Source organism: Schistocerca gregaria, chromosome 1 (assembly GCF_023897955.1).
Source record: "Schistocerca gregaria isolate iqSchGreg1 chromosome 1, iqSchGreg1.2, whole genome shotgun sequence".
Taxonomy (NCBI): domain Eukaryota; kingdom Metazoa; phylum Arthropoda; class Insecta; order Orthoptera; family Acrididae; genus Schistocerca; species Schistocerca gregaria.
In genome coordinates this window covers 838,020,725-838,043,669 of record NC_064920.1, presented here as the reverse complement: position 1 = coordinate 838,043,669, position 22,945 = coordinate 838,020,725, and the positions used below count along the sequence as shown (strand labels likewise).

Sequence of the window (22,945 nt, the reverse complement as noted above, 5' to 3'; positions counted from 1 at the left end):
ACAAAGACTTTCAGAAACAAGTTCCCAGCACTTAAATTTGTATTCAATATCAAAATATTTTATTGTTTTCAGGAAAGCTTTTCTTGATATTTCCTACTTTCATTTACATCCTCTTTACTTAGGCTGCCTTTAGTAGACGAGTTTAGTTATTTGGACAGCAGCTTTTAGAACGTCATTTCCTAATCTCATTTCCCCAGCATTGCGTGATTTAATTCATCAACTGCACTCCATTATCCTTGTTTTAATATTATAGATTTTCATATTATAACCTCCTTTCAAGATACTAACACTCGCTTCAAGTGATCTCGCAAGTCCTTCACCATCTCTTGTCACAATTACAATCTTGCACGAGCTTTCAAACACACTGATTTGGATATTTGTTATTACTGGAAAACTTGTTTTAGGTGGATATTTTATTTCGCCAAAGTTTCAATAGAAATGTTGACATGATGTCAGCATCAAGCAAGGTCACAACTGATGGTGCTGCAGCACTGACAGACACTGGCTCAGATTCATCAAATTTTACAGACGGAAAGGCAATTTTTATACTTTCAGAAATACCCAAATCAAAAGTCATAAGACCAAAAAGGACAGCAAAAGTTACAAAGACAACGATGAATGAAAAGTTAAAAAATATAGACCTACATATTGCTTAGTATAGTGTGTGTGTGTGTGTGTGTGTGTGTGTGTGTGTGTGTGTGTGTGTGTGTGTGTGTGTGTGTGTGTGTGGGGGCGCGCGCGCGAGTATATACCTATCCTTTTTTCCCCCTAAGGTAAGTCTTTCCGCTCCCGGGATTGGAATGACACCTTACCCTATCCCTTAAAACCCACATCCTTTCATCTTTCCTTTTCCTTCCCTCTTTCCTGACGAAGCAGCAGCAAGTTGCGAAAGCTCAAAATTCTTTGTGTGTGTTTGTGTGTGTTTTATTTATTGTGCCTATCTACCGGTGCTTTCCCGCCTGGTAAGTCTTGGAATCTTTGTTTTTAATATATATATATATATATACAGAGACAAAGAAGTTGTTGAAAGACAGGTGAGGTATGAGCGGCGGCAACTTGAAATTAGCGGAGGTTGAGGCCTGGCGGATATCGAGAAGAGAGGATATACTGAAGGGCAAGTTCCCATCTCCGGAGTTCGGATAGGTTGGTGTTGGTGGGAAGTATCCAGATAACCCGGACGGTGTAACACTGTGCCAAGATGTGCTGGCCGTGCACCAAGGCATGTTTAGACACAGGGTGATCCTCATTACCAACAAACACTGTCTGCCTGTGTCCATTCATGCGAATGGACAGTTTGTTGCTGGTCATTCCCACTGTGACGCTTTGTCACTGTGTAGGGAGGTCAGTTGGTAAATCACGTGGGTGCTTTCACACGTGGCTCTGCCTTTGATCGTGTACACCTTCCGGGTTACAGGACTGGAATAGGTGGTGGTGGTGGTGGTGGTGGTGGTGGTGGTGGTGGTGGTGGTGGTGGGAGGGTGCATAGGACAGGTTTTACACCGCGGGCGGTTACAAGGGTAGGAGCCAGAGGGTAGGGAAGGAGAGTTTCCAATTGATTTCTCATACACAAAACAGCAGTTGACCGGCATTGCCTGGTGAAACGTCATTGTGATGCTTCGTGTAAGGAGGAGAAATGTGTATCATCACTTTTCCGGCATTGATAAAGGTCGGATTGTAGCCTATCACGATTGTGGTTTATCGTAATGCAACATTGCTGCTCGCGTTGGCCGAGATCCAATGACTGTTAGCAGAATATGGAATCAGTTGGTTCAGGAGGATAATACGGAACATTGTGCTGGATCCCAACGGCCACGTATCACTAGCAGTCGAAATGACAGGCATCTTATCCACATGGCTGTAACGAATTGTGCAGCCACGTCTCAATCCGTGAGTCGACAGATGGGGATGTTTGCAAGACAACAACCGACGGCTGCTTCTTCAGGAAAGAGGGAAGGAAAAGGAAAGATGAAAGGATGTGGGTTTTAAGGGAGAGGGTAAGGAGTCATTTCAATACTGGGAGCGGAAAGACTTACCTTAGGGGGAAAAAAAAAAGGATAGGTATATGCTCGCGCGCGCTTGCGCGCACACACACACACACACACACACACACACACACACACACACACACACACACACACACATCCATCCATCCATCCATCCATCCATACATACATACATACACACACACACACACACACACACAAGCAGACGTATTTAAAGGCAAAGAGTATAGGCAGAGATATAAGTCAAGGCGGAAGTGTGGAGGCAAAGATGATGTTGAATGACAGGTGAGGTATGAGTGGCGGCAACTTGAAATTAGCGGAGATTGAGGCCTGGTGGATAATGAGAAGAGAGGATATATTGAAGGGCAAGTTCCCATCTCCGGAGTTCTGACAGGTTGGCGTTAGTGGGAAGTATCCAGATAACCCGGACGGTGTAACACTGTGCCAAGATGTGCTGGCCGTGCACCAAGGCATGTTTAGCCACAGGGTGATCCTCATTACCAACAAACACTGTCTGCCTGTGTCCATTCATGCGAATGGACAGTTTGTTGCTGGTCATCCCCACATACAACGCGTCACAGTGTAGGCAGGTCAGTTGGTAAATCACGTGGGTGCTTTCACACGTGGCTCTGCTTTTGATCGTGTACACCTTCCGGGTTACAGGACTGGAGTAGGTGGTGGTGGTGGGAGGGTGCATAGGACAGGTTTTACACCGGGGGCGGTTACAAGGGTAGGAGCCAAAGGGTAGGGAAGGAGAGTTTCCAACCGATTTCTCATACACAAAACTGCAGTTGACCGGCATTGGGGATTTCATAGGGATGAACCAAGAGGTTACGAAGGTTAGGTGGACGGCAGAAAGACACTCTTGGTGGAGGATTTCATGAAGGATAGATCTCATTTCGAGGCAGGCTTTTAGGAAGTCGTATCCCTGCTGGAGAGCCACATTCAGAATCTGATCCAGTCCTGAGAAGTATCCGGTCACAAGTGGGGCACTTTTAGGGTTCTTCTGTGAGAGGTTCTGGGTTTGAGGGGATGAGGAAGTGGCTCTGGTTATTTGCTTCTGTAGCAGGTCGGGAGGGTAGTTGCGGGATGCGAAAGCTGTTTTCAGGTTGTTGGTGTAATGGTTCAGGGATTCAGGACTGGAGCAGATTCGTTTGCCACGAAGGCCTAGGCTGTAGGGAAGGGCCCGTTTGACATGGAATGGGTGGCAGCTGTCATAATGGAGGTACTGTTGCTTGTTTGTGGGTTTGATGTGGACGGATGTGTGAAGCTGGCCATTGGACAGGTGGAGGTCAACGTCAAGGAAAGTGGAATGGGATTTGGAGTAGGACCAGGTGAATCTGATGGAACCAAGGAGTTGAGGTTGGAGAGGAAATTCAGGAGTTGTTCTTCACTGTGAGTACAGATCATGAAGATGTCGTCAATAAATCTGTGCCAAACTTTGGGTTGGCAGGCTTGGGTAACCAAGAAGGCTTCCTCTAAGCGACCCATAAATAGGTTGGCATACGTGAGGGCCATCCTGGTATCCATGGCTGTTCCCTTTAATTGTTGGTATGTCTGGTCTTCAAAAGTGAAGAAGTTGTGGGTCAGGATGAAGCTGGCTAAAGTTACGAGGAAAGAGGTTTTAGGTAGGGTGGCAGGTGATCGGCGTGAAAGGAAGTGCTCCACTGCAGCGAGGCCCTGGACGTGCAGGATATTGGTGTATAGGGAAGTGGCATCAATGGTTACAAGGATGGTTTCCGGGGGTAACAGACTGGGTAAGGATTCCAGGCGTTTGAGAAAGTGGTTGGTGTCTTTGATGAAGGATGGGAGACTGCATGTAATGGGTTGAAGGTGTTGATCTACGTAGGCAGAGATACAATCTGTGGGGGCTTGGTAACCAGCTACAATGGGGCGGCCGGGATGTTTGGGTTTGTGAATTTTAGTAAGTAGGTAGAAGGTAGGAGTGCGAGGTGTCGGTGGGGTCAGGAGTTTGATGGAGTCAGGTGAAAAGTTTTGTAGGGGGCCTAAGGTTCTGAGGATTCCTTGAAGCTCCGCCTGGACATCAGGAATGAGATTACCTTGGCAAACTTCGTATGTAGAGTTGTCTGAAAGAAGAAGGAAATCTCCTGAAATTCACTGACTCATCATCGCCCAGGGTGTATATGTTACACTGTAGGCATTCTTTAAGAAGGAATTTTTCAAAATTAAACTCCTAAGAGGGCGAAATAGGGGACGAAAGGCTTTTTGAAAATGTGTTGGTATTGAGGTAATTTTGAAGCTAGAACTACGGAACTGGTGTTTGGTTTCTTGGTCAGAAATGAAAGAAATGCAGGCTTAGCATTTTTGGAAATTCAACACCCAAGGGGTGAAATAGAAGGTGAAAGGTTTTTTTTAAATAAATCATTATTAAAGAAATACTACAGCATTTTTAAAGCTACTTCTATGAAAATTGGTAGTTGATTTCTCAGTTAGAAATAAAAATATATGTGTTTCAGTGTTCTTAAAAATTCTATCACTAAGGGGGTGAAATGGGGATGAACAGTTCTATGAAAATATTGCCACCATGACAAAATTGCTTCATCAGAATTGCATAGAAAAAGAAACAAACCTTTAATGTATTAAGTTTTCAGTAGGCCTAATATAAGTTTATAAAATTATTATTTGTGTGGTTCATGGTGTGGGTTCCTGTAGTCATGCCCTAGTTCATGAACCACGGGCAACGTATGAGTGGCCAAGTACGTGGTCCTGACAGTCAGGATACCAGTTACTTTGGAAGAAGGCTGGGCATCTCGGACATATTCTGAGTCATGGTGACCTTTGTGATCATACGGCAAAGACTACCAAATCCACCGGTTAGTCCCACAACCGTTAGGGGTAAAACCCAATGGGACTCGGGGCAAGTAAGGCTAGCAACCTGCTTCCCTGGTACTTTAAATATGATGCTGGCAACAATCAGAGCAAAATGCCTCGGACCCTTGGAGGTGACGGAGTCACACCTCTAACTGACAAACAAGGGACTCCTAAGATACGACTTGGCAAACAAATGGTAATGAGATGGGGAGCTATTAATATCAATGGGGGCTACTCAGGGAAGAAGGTAGGGCTGGCAGAGGCTGCAAGTAAGATGGGGCTGGACGTTTTAGCTGTTAGTGACATTTGGTTAAGGGGTGAGAAAGAAGAAGAAGTGGGAGAATACAAGGTCTACCTGTCAGGAGTCAAAGCAGGAATAGCACAATGAGGTGTAGGGCTTCACAACAAGAAAGAATTGGAACCCAGCGTAGTAGCAATAAGGTATGTAAGCGAACGACTGATGTGGATAGATTTGACAGTGTCTAGCAAGAAAATTAGGATTGTGTCAGTATATTCACATTGTGAAGGGACAGATCAAGGTAAGATGGATACTTTTTATGAGGCACTCAGTGATGTAGTTGTTAGAGTAAAGAACAAGGACAGTGTTCGGCTCATGGGTGATTTTAACGTCAGGATTGGAAATCGAACAGAAGGGTATGAAAGGGTTATGGGTAAATTTGGAGAGGATATGGAGGCCAACAGGAACGGGAAACAACTCTTGGATTTCTGTGCCAGTATGGGCTTAGTAATCACAAACTCCTTTTTTAAACATAAGAACATTCACCAGTATACTTGGGAAGGCAGGAGAACCAGATCTGTCATCGACTATATAATAACAGATCAGAAATTCAGGAAGGCTGTGAGGGACACACGTGTATTCAGTGGATTCTTTGATTACACTGATCATTATTTAACCTGCACTGAAATTGGGATTGTGAGGCCAAAAGTGCAGGAGGTCAGGTCCATATGTAGGAGGATAAAAGTGGAGAAACTTCAGGATAAGGAAATCAGGCACAAGTACATAACAGCGATCTCAGAAAGGTTCCTGAAGAAGCAACCGTTGGTTGCGAAAGCTTGAATCTTAAGTGTATGTTTGTGTATCTATCGACCTGCCAGCACTTTTGTTTGGCAAGTCACATCAACTTTGTTTTTAGATATATTTTTCCCACGTGGAATGTTTCCCTCTATTATAATATGGGGTTTACATATTTTCTGGTACCAGAAAGGGTGATGCAAAACACCACTGAATGAAGCAAATGGTATACCCAAATGTAATTATTCCCTTTAACACCATTTTCTTTCTGCTTTTACAGAAAATCAAGTTTTACAGAGCTGCCCATACCGAAAAACTGAATTCCAGAAATGTGAAATTGCATATGCCTATTAATACTATCTTTCAAACGAATCCCCGAAAAAAAATGTAATGGTTTTCTTGAGCACAGTATGAGCACACTATGTACTGTTGCACAAAAATGCAACTGTGGAATACTTGCAACATTTAACTGTTGCTCCAAATGCAGGAGTAAACTTGTCTCCTATTCTCTTACTGACATCTCACCTCTTGTTCTTGGTGGTGGTTTTTATTTTGTCTTCCCATATTTACCTATCTGAAATCAGCATCAATTCTTTCATGCATGATACTGCTTTGTAAGTTTTACATAATAAAACCATTGTACAAAGTTTTGAATGAATGGCCACATTGGTATGTCGTACATGCAATATACACCAACAACAGGCCGAGTTTTCATCATCAGGTGCAATAACACACTGATGCTAAGAGGCTGCAGCAGTCTTATTTTATACGTGTGACATTCTAAACCTCCTGATCTCGATCCTATTGAAATCATCTAGGATGGCATGAAGTGAGATGTGTATATTTAGGGTCCAGCTTCAACCAACATCCTTAAGTTTTGAACACTGTTTGCAGAATTATGGGACAAGATGGCTTTCCAAATGCTTTCAGTTCATTTTGCTACCACTGTCATGCCAAAACCAGGTGCAACATGTTATTACACATGTGCTTCAAAATTAATTCATAATGCATATTTTTAAATGTTCGGATTGGTTGACAGCCATTTACAATGAAGCAAAGAACTACCAATACAAAAACAGCAAATTAACTTATAGAAATCAAACAATTTTGCAACAAGGAAAAGATCTGTGCTACCAAACAACAGATTACAGCTATGTAAACTTCATTCCTTGATCAAATCACTGGCGCTGTCTAAATCCAACATCACAACTACAGAGGTGTTGTTGGCCAGAATCAGATAACTCAACACAAAACAATATTCAAGACGTGCTGCAGACAGGATAGCTACAGTGCAATGTGCCGAATTTCCTCCTCACTCTAAATATTGAGAAAAGGTAGTATATATTGGGAAAAGTACAACAAAGTTTTTACGAAGTTGGAGCAGTCCACCCACCTGCTGGCCTAGCATGGTGCAAGTTGTGATGACGTGCAGCTAAGCGACTGACAGACAGATCATCTGAACTGTTGGTGTTATCAGTGGCAGATATTGACACAGGGCAATCATCACCCCCTTCTGAACTACTGTACCCCTCTGCCATTGCCTCACCATGACCCCACAAATCTTCCTCTGGGCCTCCACCAACACTCAGCAGGTCACGAGCAGACTTCTCATTTTGTGCCCTGTCGTCAAATACTTTTGCCTCCTCTGTGTCCAAACTACAGCTATCATCATCTCTGTGTTCCTCTGAAGATGGAGAGGAGACACTATTTGTTGCAATAGAACTTTCATCAGCTGTTCTGCAGCCCACATTACCGTAAGCCGGTATACCTGACCCCTGATATCTGATGGGCCTCCTGATCCCGCTGGTAGTAACAGCCTTTTTGTTAGATGCTGTGCGGTAGTTTGTTTTGGGCAGTGAGATGACTGATATTTCAGTAATAACTGTCTGCCCATCATCTTCTTCATCTTTATCTTTGTCTGTTATATCTCTGACATCAAAGCTCTTGTTGTTGCCTAAGACTACTTCAAGGTGACGAGCTTTCCTGCGAAGACCAGCACTAGGACTGCGTTCCAGCTGCTCAATGCCATGTAGTGTGTCAGAATCACCATTTCCTATACCTGCAGGAATAAAAATCGCATTTATTTGTAACAACCTAAATGCTTAATCAATAACAATATAAATATCACATATAATAGCAAATTTCCAATGAGATTTGTTAAACAGACGATGGTGAGCATCCAATTAACACATAGTGAACTATAATACTTTTGGCACTAATTAAAATGTTTTAAGTAACTGAAAAGTAAACGAGAATAAAGAAAAATGTTCTTAAGAAAAAAAATCATGTATGTGAACATGATATAAAGGACACACACTGAAATGTCACACTCAACATATTTTCCTACTTAAATGTTACCTTTTTGGGAAAAAACTAACTTCATGTTTGCTCGACACACAGCAGTGGAATTGTCAACTTAGCTGCAAAATGTAGTGCAGTAAACTAATTTCAAAACAATTTATGGGGCAGGTATGTTCAAAAAGAAACCTAACTTCTTAAACAGCACACAAACTGGCAGATGGAACACGCTGTGACTATTGAACACAAGAAGCGGCATGTTTAGACAACTAACTGACCTTTTCCTCATTCCCCTCTGACTATTAGTAAGCAAGCTACAGCTGCTGAAGTGAGCATGTGCACAAGTCCCTTGAAAGATTAGTGCCAAAGTGACAATGACAGTTTAAAGAGCAATGCACAAATTTGCATCTAACTTCTCTACAATACTTGAACAACCAGGCATACGAGGCGGCTCGTATGTGTCGCACACAGTGCTATGAGTGGTTAAAGCACTTTCAACAGGGCAGAATGTCATCCAAGTCTGGACCACCTTACACATCAGCAGATGATGACCATGTTATAGTTCATGCTATAATTTGTGGAAATAATCATTCAACTGCTCGAGAAGTTTCTGATGAATCCTTGCTGTATGCCGGAAGAGGCCTGAATTGTGAGAAAACCAAACTTGGATTTACATCATGACAATGCGCTGGCTCACGTGAGATTCCTTATCTGCAGGTATGTAGCAGAACATCACTTTCCCCATTGTTGCCCATCAACCGTATTGTCTGAAACGACCCCACAGACTTTCTCCATTTCCCAAGCTTAAAATCACATTGAAAGGAGATCATTTCCAAACTACAGAGAAGAGGTGACTATTTGAGGGAGACAGTGTTTAAAATTTTGTACTATAAGCAAAAAGATGTTTGAGCAAATGTCTGGTTTCCTTTTGAACACACCTCATACAAACACTGAGCTTATGAGAGAGAATATAGCTTTTCAACCTAAATCGTAAGTTTCTTGTCTGAATAAGATTCTTTGATGATATTTGCAGGAATTTGACTCTGGTCACGACACTTTAGCCTCATTCCTCCACAGCCTGAACAGCACCTGTCCCATCTATTTTACTTCATCTTCCTGAGGCCAGCATGCCACATACATTGATGTTTACCTCCACCTCTTCAGTGGCTCTCTAAATACATTTATTCACACCAAGCCTTCCAGCCATCAACAGTACCAATGTTTTGATAGATGACAGCACTTCCACACTAAAAAGTGTGGATGACGATAAGGTTTTGTGGTTGCACGACAGCAAAGCCTTCAGTGATCGTACTTAAACTTAATGAGGAGTAAACTTTTTAAAAATGAGAGCCTTGCATAAAAATTTCAATAAAGTCCTGAAAACTTGTGCACTTTATGGATGTAGAGAGGCAACAACTTTTCAGATGAACCTTCTACATGCTTTACAATGATAAATAAGTGATAAACCACAATATGTGGTCCAGTACTGATACTGGATGCATTCAAATGCAAAGATGTCTCAGGTGGACTAGCCGTACAACATCTCTGACAGTTAGGTGTTAATATTGTACAAGACAAAGGACCATACAAACCGTTGGGAGAAAATTAAAGTGATCTAGGCTTCATGAAAGTCTTATGAGCAGATAGGGAAGTAAATATCCATTTAGACAGAGCCCCTTGTCTTCGTAAGCCTTATACGACTGAAGCACAGCAGGTTCTTCAGAGGTTACCCGCTAGTGACTGTTCTCCCTCAACAGCCATGTCTCTCACTGATGTACAGCACACCTTGAGATTGAGGTTTTTTTTTAGAGGTCTGTACCATTTTCACAATCTGGGTAGTAAAACCAAGACCCCTGTTCCCTGCAACACACAACTTTCCACCACTGCACTGCATGGTGATCGCTGCAAAATACCCAGAGCTTACAGTTGCAAAGGGCTGGTGGTGCTCACCAGTTCCCAGCTCAGGAAATCCAGATTCACTAAGCTCGTACTCAGCAGGCAAATGTTTAGCTCCCATTGGTGTGTGTCATTTAGAACAACCTGGGGGGTGCATGTGGCTTTATCGAAAATACCATGCACACAGCAAGCAGTACCACGCTCCCCTTCCCTAAGAAAGAACTATCTCCTATAATCTAGTCACTTGCAGATGGCATCCCTGCACTGATTAACAAAACTTTGCTCAGTATATTGATGTTGTTACTAAGGTCTTTCTTTACAAATATGCAACACCCTCCAAATGTAGACCACAAACAGATCTGTGCCTTACCTACATATGCCCCTAAACCTGGAACCAACTACAAGAATAAACTGTGTTAGAAGATCTATGCAACCTGCATTTCATTTTTTTCCTATTCATTATTCACCTAATGATAAACCATGAGAGAGTCATATAATTAGGCTCAAATGAACTGCTATGACAAAGAGCCAAATGCTTTTCATCATTATTATCTTTTCACAGTTGAGAATTAACTCTTGCTCTGAATACAAAGAGAAAATCAGATATAAACTAAACAAATAGATAATTGGATTTTTTCTTTACACACTGACACATCAGTTCTGAGGGCCAAAATAAAATGTGAAATGCAGCTGTGAGCACACTTACCAATCCCTGAATCAGAGCCATCCTCTCGGCTGCCAGAGGATCCAGAGCCCATACGACCTGCTCTCTTCTTATTGGCTGCCGTCTTGGCATTCTTTGAAGGAGCAAGGGACTCTGTTTCCTCGGCATCCACAGACGTCAGCCTGACAGGGTACTGAGGTTTTGGTAAGAGAGTTGTCTGCAGAGTGAAGCGTGTAGCACATGTAGCATTATTTGGCTGTGGAATGGCTGACCGCTTTACTTGTCTGTTGCTGTCAGGCACTGGTATACTGCTTACTACTTCCTTCGGTCTGTAGTAAAAATCAATAAATACAAATAATTAATTACATAAATAAGATGATTAAGATGACACTGCAAGAACATTACAAAGTTTCAGCAAGTGGGTTTTAAATTATGAGCACTGTTCTCGAATTTGGATGCAAGATGTGATAATATCTTTAATTCTGTTTATGTATCTTTTACAGCTAGACAGTAGGGTTGGCACAAGGTTCCCTACATGAAATTACCCTCACAATTTCCTGATTTCCAGACAATTTTAGTGTTTTCTCCAAACAAATTTTCAGAGCTGAAGGATAAGAAAATTTTGGTTGTTGAGCAGAAAAGTAAGGACTTCTGGATTTATGAGCATATTTTTAACTCCAATTTTAAATGAACAGATCGGAGAAATTAGATCTTACGGGTGAGGCTGCACGTTAGTGAGAAACAAACGGGCTTCAGATCAGCAGACCCTACCCACCAGAGGTAGGAACTGGCCCACTGCATAATCCACTTGTGTGGTCAACTATTCATGGCTGTAGGGTATGAACTGAGACGGTGGTGATCAAGCCATGAAATGGGTAACTAGTGCGAATACTCTGAGATCCAAAGAAACCACTCCTCACACATTACTGCTGTTCTCATTGGCAGCTGCCTGGGTAACAGCAAGCAGTGGTGGTAACAGCAAGCAGTGGTGGTAGCACTGCAAGCTGGTGGAGATCTGAGGAGGGGAGAAGTAGTAGGTAAGAAGAAGTAGGGAAGGGGGCGAACAACACCCAGCAGCTCCTCTGCTGTGTCCAGCCAGTGACAACGTGTGGGCGTCTCTGTAAACAAACCATTTCATTTATTGAGTACAAAAAGAGATTTTCCAGTGTTTTTTTCCCCGAATTTCCCTCATGTTTCCCTGAGACATTTGAAATTCCCTGATTTCCATCACTTATGGAAATCTTTATAGCATGCAAGTGAGTGAGTGAATTAATTAATTAAATGTGTCATTAATTAAGACCTTTTCCTTTAAACAAGCTCCTGAAGCTGTTATGTCCCTTCTGGAAGCCAAATACTGTATTAGTTTTATTGTCACAGCTTAAGACCTTTATTCGCATTCACATCATATTTTTTCTCTCTTGATAAATTCCTAGTTTAAGGTTCACATTCCTTAGATCAATCAAAAATTAAATGACATGGTAGTATTACTCTTACAAATGGTGCTCAATTGCATTAATGTGTGGAGGTAAATCCATCAAATTGCTTTAGAACATACTTAAAAAATTGTATCTTTATAGTACTTAATGTTTAGAGAAACTTTTACTTTAATTCCAACATGCTTGCAATTATCTTGACTTTACAAATAAAATTAGTGATCAGCAACTGGAAATAAAGATGATGCCTTGAATTTCACTTGAGCGCAGTCTTCTATCCTAATACGTAAAATAGCATTTCAAGTGAAAGAGAGTAAAATGGATTGAAAAACAGAACTTTTCAAGCTAAACAGGCAGACTTCATTACAGTCTCATTTACTATACAACATTATGCATGGAGCAAATAAATGTCTAGTACATTAACTTCCTTTATGACATGTTTTATACATCACTTTATAAGCATTACTGAATTACAACTGTCCAATTTCTATACTGTTGGCTATTAAAATTGCACCACATTGAAGACAAAATGAACAAATGTTAAACTGGCATGCAGTACCTGCTTGGATATGCATGTGATTAGAATTTCAGCACAACTGCATGAAGTGGGTACATATGGAAAAGCATGGCTACTCAAAGTAGGGGAAAAAATTATCTGAGGATTCCAGATATAACAAGGAAGATGGTGTCAAGAAGCTCCTGAGAAATTAATGGTGAGCGGAAAGGGGGGGGGGGGGGCAGTATACCATAATAATGACTTCTTTCTTCTCAGCTGAGCTATATACCAGCCATAAGTAGGAGTTTAACCATTGTTTTTCAAACACTGATGTATTATATGGAATAATATCCATATAAATCACACTTTGAAATATTAAGTATTTTAAAATTTATGATTTATTTAACTTCATTGCTAGGTTAAAAATACAGGATTGCCTGAGATTTTATGAAATTTCTTAAATTCCCTGAGTTTTCCCTGGCTTTTCCAGGTAAAATGCAATTCTCTAAAAATTCCAGATTTTCCAGAAGAATTGTCACCCCGTGGAAAGACTATGCAGAAAGTTTCTGATTCAGGAACCACATCTGAGTGTTGGCCGTTTGTAGAATTGTTTATGCCCCATACAAAAATGAGGAACATCAGCGTGTGTAGGAAAACCACACTATGAGAATAATGACCTATTGCAGTTGTGCAGTATTGCTGCTCGTGTTGCCCTAGATACCACAACCGTTATGTGAATATGGAATTAATGGGTTCAGGAGAGCCATATTCAATACCGTGCAGGATCTCAATGGCCCCACACAACTAGTGTCCAAGAAGGTAGATGTAAGTTTTCTTAAGCCTAGCAAGCTCATACAACCACATCACATATTACAAGTCAGGAAATAAATTGCTTCGCTGCAACACAAGTCTCCACAAAGGCAGTGCAACAATGACTGCAGCACCATGGACTATCGCATAGTGGCTATTGTTGCAGCTTTCCTTTATGCAGCAGCACAGACTGGCGTGTTGATAGTGGTGTGCCCAACAACATCATGTGGCACCACATCAGGTTTTTACAAGGATCCTAGTTTTCCATACAGCATCAGCATGGAGGTATCTATATGTGGGTGCTTCAAGGAGAGCAAGCATTGTCAGACTGCATTTGTCATCGTCAAACGGTCCCAGCACCGGGTGTGATGGTACGGGATACCACTGGGTACACAGCATGATCACCTCTGGTTCACATAGCCGGTGATTTAGAGAACAGGGTTTACATTTCTTATGTATTAAGGATGGTGACTGTGCCCTATCTGTGAGGTCTTGTGACCACTGATCTGGTTGCAAAGGCAAACTGCACTTAAGTGAAATAAATCTCTCTCTCTCTCTCTCTCTCTCTCTCTCTCTCTCTCTCTCTCTCTCTCTCTGTGTGTGTGTGTGTGTGTGTGTGTGTGTGTGTGTGTGTGTGTGTGTGTGTGTTGTCTAATTTAGACGGTCCTTTCGCTAAAAAAAATCATTTGTTAAGTAGTCTTTTTGTTGTGTCTGTCTGCAACTCAGTATCTCCACTATATGGTGAGTAGCAATCTGTCCTTTTCAAAATATTATCACAATTACAGCTAAGATTTTCCATTGTTTTATCTTTCAACAATAGGACACAAGACCACATGTCTCCTGCTGTCCTAAAATACCTTGTTAAAAAGAGTGCTCAACTGTTGCCCAGTTGGTTGGTTGGTTGGTTTGTTTGTTTAAAGGCGGGAGAAGGGACCAAACTAACGGTCATCGGTACCTTGTTCCTAATAAAACAATGCCACAAGTGTGAGAATAAAAGCACTAGGGTGGAGGACACAGAGGGACAAAGGACATGCGCTAAAACCTAGAGAGAAGCATAAATCAAACTCTCACGCATAAAACGTAAAACTAAAGCTGCTGGGGAGGCATTGTCCCCCTACACCAAAGGCAGGGTGCTGGGGGAAAGTCTGCCACAGAATGGCTAAAAGTGGGCAGTCCAGCAAGGGCTGGGCGACTGTCATTTGGGTGCCACAGCAACACTGAGGTGAGTCCTCGCGACAGAGTAGGTAACCATGCGTTATGGTCAATGCGGAGCCGGCATAGGACAACTGATTCCCGGCGAGAGGCCTGCATGGAAGACTTCCACACATTCATAGTCTCCTTAATGACACACAGTTTGTTGTGCATGCTGTTACGCCATTCCATCTCCCAAAGCCGGAAGACCTTACAGTGTAAGACAGAACACTGGTCAGCTTCGGAGATGCCTATCTCCAGAAGCAGTTTCCGTGTTGCCTGTTTGGCAGCCTGTCGGCAAGTTCATTGCCGGGTATCCCGACATGTCCTGGGGTCCACACAAACACCACGGAACGGCGGGACTGTTCCAGGACATAGGTGGACTTCTGAATTGATGCTACCAGAGGGTGGCGAGGGTAGCACTAGTCAATAGTTTGTCAGCTGCTCAATGAGACAGTACACAGAAGAAATGACTCGCCAGGGCATGAGCGGACTTACTCAAGAGCACGAGATATGGCCGCCAGCTCTGCAGTGAAAACACTGCAGCCAAATGGCAAGGAGTGCTGCTCAATATGTACTCCATGAACATATGCGAAGCCTATGTGACCATCAGCCATTGAGCCGTCAGTGTAAACCGCTTCAGAGGCCCGGAACATGTCAAGAATCGAGAGAAAGTGACAGCAGAGGGCAGCGGGGTTAACGGAGCCCTTAGGGCCATGCAAAAGGTGCAGACGAAGCTGCGGCCAAGGCGTACACCATGGAGGTGTACGTGAACGCAAGTAGAGGTGGTAAAGGGAAGGACTCCGGTACAGAGAAAAGGGACTGCACGCAAACCACAATTGTTCGCTCTCATCTGGGCCGCCGATGCAGGAGATGGACTGCCGCAGGCGGGAAAAGGAGACGGTAACTCGGATGCTCAGGGGAACTATGAATGAGTGCTATGTAAATGGTGAGCAGTTGGGCACGTCTGATTTGCAATGGAGGGACACCAGCCTCCACCAGTACGCTGGTCACCGGATTCGTCCTAAAAGCTCCTGTCACTAATCTAACACCACAGCGGTGCACAGGGTGGAGTAAATGCAATGCTGAAGGTGCAGCCGAACCATAAACCACACTCCCATAGTCAATTCGGGATTAGACAAGGGCTCTGTAGAGCTGCAGCAGTGTACAGCGATCTGCACCTCAATTGGTGTTGCTCAGGCAACTGAGGGCATTGAGTTGCTGCCAGCACTTCTGCTTAAGCTGACGAAGATGAGGGAGCCCAGTCAATTGAGCATTGAAAACCAGTCCTAGGAACTGAAATGTCTCCACTACAGTGAGTGGATCGTCATTGAGGTAAAGTGCGAGTTGCGGATGAACGGTATGACGCTGACAGAAGTGCATGACATGGGACTTTGCGGCTGAAAACTGGAAGCCGTGGGCTAGAGCCCATGACTGCGCCTTGCGGATGGCTCCCTGGAGGGGCCAGTCAGCAACAACAGTAGCGGAGCAGCAGTACGAAATGCAGAAGTCGTCTGCATACGGAGAAGGTGAGACGGAGGGCCCGACAGCTGCTGCTAGACCATTAATGGCCACTAAAAATAGAGAGAGACTCAACACAGAGCTCTGTGGGACTCCATTCTCCTCGGTATGGATGTAACTATGGGAGTCACCAACTTGGACACTGAAAGTACTGAGCGACAGGAAGTTTTGTATGACTGTTGCCCTGTCCAGCATGTCCTTAAGATCTCTCACACACTGAAAACATTTAATCAAGACATTTTTGATTGCTTTTTCTCTCTATTTAGTCAAGGGACATCAAATGACTGGCAACCCATCACTTGCCTGTCGCTACTACTGAAGGAAAATCACAGAGTTGAAGCAGCTTCAAACGATGTCTCCTTATCTGTCATCCAAGCTCGGTTCAATTTTGCCCCAAGCTGAGTTAGAGCCATTGTTGCTGCCAGTGAGTGCAGCTTTGTGTACTAACTTTCACACCCTCTACACCTCCAAATCATGTACGAATGTAATAAACGTAAATGTGGTCCATAGTAGTCTGTAATGCGATGTTTGTTTAATCGTGTGATTAGCTAATTTCGACTATGCATCGTTGTCTAATACGCATGTAACATCTGTATTTCACGTGATTTTCAAATCACTCATAATTACAAGTAAAAAGTAGCAGTGTTCTGTCATTTTACGAAAGGATCCACACTACAGTGACACCAGCATTCTGACAAAGGCCTTAATGGCCGAAAGCTATGATTGTGTGAATCTTTTTATTGTGTCTATCGCAACTCAGTATCTCTGCTATACGGCAAGTAGCAACTTTCCTTCCCTCTTATTGTGACACCTTTTTAAGATCGTATTCTTAACTTTGCTCCATATACAACAACATCCTCTTAAATCATTTCCCTTATTACGAGGAGAAGGGCATGCAAGCCCAGGATGTTGAATGCCAAGTGCCCCCTCTCACACACCCTCTTATTCTGTTATTTTGTTCTGTTTTTAACTGGCCAGTAAATGCACTTCTTCTGTTTCGTATGTAACAATTATATTAGAATAAAGAGAAAAGGACAAGAAGCATTATACATTGCTTTGTGTTTTACAACATGACATATTAAATAACAAGTCATGCAAGAAAACTTTTAAGACGAAAATGTGTTTGTACAGTTTGTTATAAAATCTCTCTGAAACAGTATATATGAACAGGACACCGAAACAACTTTAAGAACTTACCTCGGTATACCAGACTGTGGATTTCGCCCTCCTCCTTTGGACCTAGGTTTCTCACTTCCTTGGCTATCTGTTTCAACAGTGCCACTGTTGTTGTTATTAATGTTGCTGTTATTATTGTTGTTGTTATTGTTGTTGCTGCTAGTTGTATGGCTGTTAGTAGTGATGGGTGATACAATGGGAATGTCACGGTTGACGTCTGCAACCTTGTTGGTGAGAGAGGGCCCTCTGAATCCAAAGCGGTTAGGCCTCAGTGATGCAGATCCACTGCTTACAGTTTGATTGCCGTCAATATCCCTCTTCGGACGTGGCAAGCGAGGAGTTGATCTGCCGGACTGGATAGGACTTATAGCTGTCAGTGATTCCTATAAGAAACATCACAGTTAGTAAAATATATAACATTTATAAACACAAAACACATCACTAAAGAAAACCTTAAGCAAGCTTTGGTTAAGTAAGCACCATCATTCTTACTTCAATTATATTAATAATTACTCAATTGTTAGAAATAACAAGGGGTCATTTTTGTTACAAAACAAGTGTTCCTCTATTTTCTTGACAATGTTTAAGTTTTCCTAAAACACGTGACAAATCCATTGTGTGGGCTTTAAAAGTAATGATTCTTATTACCTATAATGTTTCAGAACCGACATAAAAATATACACAGGTTACAGATAGAATTTTCCAAAATGCCTGTTTACTGACATCTAAAATTGCACTCAACATCCACATGTTTCACACATCAATGTTTCCATTTTTCTAACAGGCATACACGACGGTCTTCAAAAACGGTTGAAATTATCACAGATATACAAACTTCTTTAAGAAGTTTCTTCTCTCTTGTATAAGCAAAATATCCTGTTTCCATTGAAGTTAGAGAAAAGTTTGTCTTCCTTTCTAGTCCACAGATAACATTTTCAATAGGCCTACCTGAAATATGTATCACATTTTAGATCCTTTGTCATCATTTCCCAAGTTAAAAATCAATATAACACACAAAAACATTTGAATTTTCCTTTCTACAGCACAAGCTAACATCAATTTCCCTTTAATTTCAAACATTTCCAATATATTAAAATAGTTCACTGATGCACCCGACACTTGGTCCTTTTGTTGTCAACATCAATGTCACCCTATAAATTGCATCCCTTTCACATTTCTGATGTCCTATTTGAACTTCATTTACACAAGCTCTAGTGGTTAGAAAATCTAAAGTACAAATTTTAAAAAATAATGCAATAGGATAGATAAAAAATCTACTCACCAAACATTGGCAGAACACACACATAAAAGAAGGTTATCATCATGCAAGCTTTTGGAGCCAGTGGCTCCTTCAGGCAGAAGAGCTGAAGGGGAAGAAAGAGGGGTGAAGGAAAAGGACTGGAGAGGTATAGATTTCAGGAAAGTCACCCTGAAGACACCCTGTCTTGCATATCTTTAAGCCCTCTGACCATTAACTCTCATCTGAGGCAGTCCCCTTCAACCCTTATGCCTGAAGAAGCAGCCACTGACTTCAAAAGCTTGTCTAGTTGTAGCCTACTTTTATGTGTGTGTTCTGACGCTGCTTGGTGGGTATTTTTCATCTATTCAATTAAATTATTTTGTCAAAAATTTAATTAAAAAAAGACATACAAAACCATTATCCTCTGTCCTTGCAAATCCTAAAATACACACTGTTGAGCTGCTCATCTATAGCTGCTTTTGTTCAAAATCAGTCACTTATTCCTCGGAAATGATACACTTTATACTTGGCTGCCATCCCAGCATTTCACTTACATCTACACTCCTTGAACCACGGTATAGTGCAAAGAGTACATCCCATTGCACCATTTAGTGCTTCTCTTGTTCCATTCAGGTACGGAGTGCACAAAAAATGATTGATTGAATGCAACTGTGCATGCTGTAATCAATCTAATCTTATCTTCATGATCCCTATGAGGGTGATATGCAGGGAGTGGTTGTATATTCTCGAGTCACCATTTAAAGTTGGTTCCTGAAACTTTGTAACCAGACATTCTTGGGATAGTTTACGTAGGACCTATCTTCAAAAGCCTGCCAATTCATTTCTTTATTTTACATCTTTCTGGCACAGTCCCACAGGTCAAACAAACCTGTGACCATTTGCACTGCCATTCTTTGTATATGTTCAATATTCCCTACTAGTCTTATTTGGTGTAGGTACCAGACACTTTAACAATATTCTAGCATGGGTCACACAAGTGATCTGTAAGCAACCTCCTGAGTACAACTTGGTAGTATTCTACCAATACACCACTTGCTATACCTGAACCTACGTGACCGTTCCACTTTATGTCCCTATTAAATGTTCCACATAAGTATTTGTACAAGTTTACAAATTCCAATTGTGACTCCTTAATATTAGATTCATAGGACACCAAGTTTTTCATTTTATGAGGTGCACAATTTTACATTTTTGAACATTTAAAGCCAATAGCCAATTATTGCATCACACTGAAATCATATCAAAGTCCGACTGAATATCTGTACAGCTATGTTCAGACTTAATTTCGTTGTAGATTACTGCATTATCGACAGAAAGTCTATGGTTACTGTTAACATTGACCACAAGATCATTAATGTGCAACAAGAGCAAGTGATCCAACACACTTTGCTGGGGTACACTCCATCCAAGGTAACTTGCTGCATCCTCCCTACCAGGAAATGCTCAAACTAGTCATGTATTTCACATGATATAGCATCTGATCACACTTTTGATAATAAGCATTGGTGTGGCACTGAGTCAAATGCTTTTCAGAAATCTAGAAATACAGCAACCTTCTCTGCTACTCACTGGTATGATCCAAGTATGACCCCAGAGCCCAGAAAACAATACCTGTCAATAGCATTATCAAAAATGAGAAAGTAACACACGATTCCATGGGGTCAGAATAGAGCAAGTTGAAAGGCCAGTTTATACATAATGATATAGAGAGAATATATAGTTATAACGGAGCACAGCACCAAAGCCAACTGCACAAGACAAGGCACCTAGTAATGACTTAAAAAGTATGACAAGAAATTAGATATTTCTAGACTGTAAATGGAGACAGTCCCACAGCACTGCGGTATGGATAAAAAACATCATTCGAAAAAGCTAGATGCGTGTGGATGCATCACACACTTGCTCATAAAGAAATCATTGACTAGCAGGTTTACGATAGACATAAAAGTACTTTGTGATTGGTTATTGGCTGCAATCCTAATGGTTACAGATTTTAGTATTTGGAACAATGTAAAATTGTTTTTGGACAATCCATGACTTCAGAGGAAATGAAGGAAAAGGAACCTCCAAAACAAAAAAAGAAAGAGGATAAAAAGAAAACAATTACCTGGACAACAATGCAGAAAGATGTGTGCAAGATATACTTCAGAATTTTTAAGATGTTAATAACTGACATGATGAAGAAGAATCAGATACTCTTGCAGCCAACGGAACATGAACTTAACCACGACATTCAGCACATAAATGCCATTGACATAAAAGGGCGTATGGATGCTGAAGGGAGCTTTTTCAACAATTGCACGATTTAATTACTCTGATTCCAAAGATTTCCGTAACCATTGCTCAGTGTCACTCCTTACATCATTTACTAAATATTTTTGAGAAAGTAATGGACTCCAGGTTTGTAACTCTACCCCTTAGTAGTTGGATACTTGGCCAAACACAGTTTAGATTTCAGAAGGGCAACTCTACTTAGAATCAGCTGTTCACATAATTACTTAGCAAATAATAAAATCTTTAAACAATGAAGTATCATCACTGGTGACCTGTGACCTACTGAAAGCATTTTATTGTTTAACCATAATATTCTACCAGAAATTTTTTTCCAGCAACTATCACTGGAAAGATAAAAGGATCAACTACAATATACAGTTATTAAAACACTGGAATTGTGCACACATATATTTTCAAATCTGTAATGATAATTTTTTTTAATATTACACTTCTGGAAATGGAAAAAAGAACACATTGACACCGGTGTGTCAGACCCACCATTACTTGCTCCGGACACTGCGAGAGGGCTGCACAAGCAATGATCACACGCACGGCACAGCGGACACACCAGGAACCGCGGTGTTGGCCGTCGAATGGCGCTAGCTGTGCAGCATTTGTGCACCGCCGCCGTCAGTGTCAGCCAGTTTGCCGTGGCATACGGAGCTCCATCGCAGTCTTTAACACTGGTAGCATGCCGCGACAGCGTGGACGTGAACCGTATGTGCAGTTTAACGGACTTTGAGCGAGGGCGTATAGTGGGCATGCGGAAGGCCGGGTGGACGTATCGCCGAATTGCTCAACACGTGGGGCGTGAGGTCTCCACAGTACATCGATGTTGTCGCCAGTGGTCGGCGGAAGGTGCACGTGCCCGTCGAGCTGGGCCCGGACCGCAGCGACGCACGGATGCACGCCAAGACCGTAGGATCCTACGCAGTGCCGTAGGGGACCGCACCGCCACTTCCCAGCAAATTAGGGACACTGTTGCTCCTGCGGTATCGGCGAGGACCATTCGCAACCGTCTCCATGAAGCTGGGCTACGGTCCCGCACACCGTTAGGCCGTCTTCCGCTCACGCCCCAACATCGTGCAGCCCGCCTCCAGTGGTGTCGCGACAGGCGTGAATGGAGGGACGAATGGAGACGTATCGTCTTCAGCGATTAGAGTCGTTTCTGCCCTGGTGCCAATGATGGTCGTATGCGTGTTTGGCGCTATGCAGGTGAGCGCCACAATCAGGACTGCATACGACCGAGGCACACAGGGCCAACACCCGGCATCATGGTGTGGGGAGCGATCTCTTACACTGGCCGTACACCTCTGGTGATCGTCGAGGGGACACTGAATAGTGCACGGTACATCCAAACCGTCATCGAACCCATCGTTCTACCATTCCTAGACCGGCAAGGGAACTTGCTGTTCCAAAAGGACAATGCACGACCGCATATATCCCGTGCCACCCAACGTGCTCTACAAGGTGTAAGTCAACTAACCTGGCCAGCAAGATCTCCGGATCTGTCCCCCATTGAGTATGTTTGGGACTGGATGAAGCGTCGTCTCACGCGGTCTGCACGTCCAGCACGAACGCTGGTCCAACTGAGGCGCCAGGTGGAAATGGCAAGGCAAGCCGTTCCACAGGACTACATCCAGCATCTCTACGATCGTCTCCATGGGAGAATAGCAGCCTGCATTGCTGCGAAAGGTGGATATACACTGTACTAGTGCCGACATTGTGCATGCTCTGTTGCCTGTGTCTATGTGCCTGTGGTTCTGTCAGTGTGATCATGTGATGTATCTGACCTCAGGAATGTGTCAATAAAGTTTCCCCTTCCTGGGACAATGAATTCACGGTGTTCTTATTTCAATTTCCAGGAGTGTATTTCAAATTTTCAGGACATTTTTAACCAAAATCACAAGTTGTTGTTGTTGTGGTCTTCAGTCCTGAGACTGGTTTGATGCAGCTCTCCATGCTCCCCTATCCTGTGCAAACTTCTTCATCTCCCACTACTTACTGCAACCCACATCCTTCTGAATCTGCTTAATGTATTCATCTCCCGGGGTCCC

The 22,945-nt window shown here is 42.5% G+C and overlaps 1 protein-coding gene across 21 annotated transcripts in view; it reads right to left on the bottom strand.

The window, feature by feature from the left end:
* Window positions 1–22,945, bottom strand: part of LOC126272220 (uncharacterized) — a 622,019-nt gene that overhangs the window by 253,458 nt on the left and 345,616 nt on the right. For all 21 annotated transcript variants that reach the window (XM_049974930.1, XM_049975070.1, XM_049974981.1 and 18 more), the window contains 3 exons: window positions 17,375–17,736; window positions 10,769–11,055; window positions 7,262–7,927 (listed from right to left, as the gene is read on the bottom strand). In XM_049974930.1, the coding sequence (XP_049830887.1) occupies window positions 7,262–7,927; window positions 10,769–11,055; window positions 17,375–17,736 (1,315 nt within the window). The remainder of the gene's footprint in view (window positions 1–7,261; window positions 7,928–10,768; window positions 11,056–17,374; window positions 17,737–22,945) is intronic.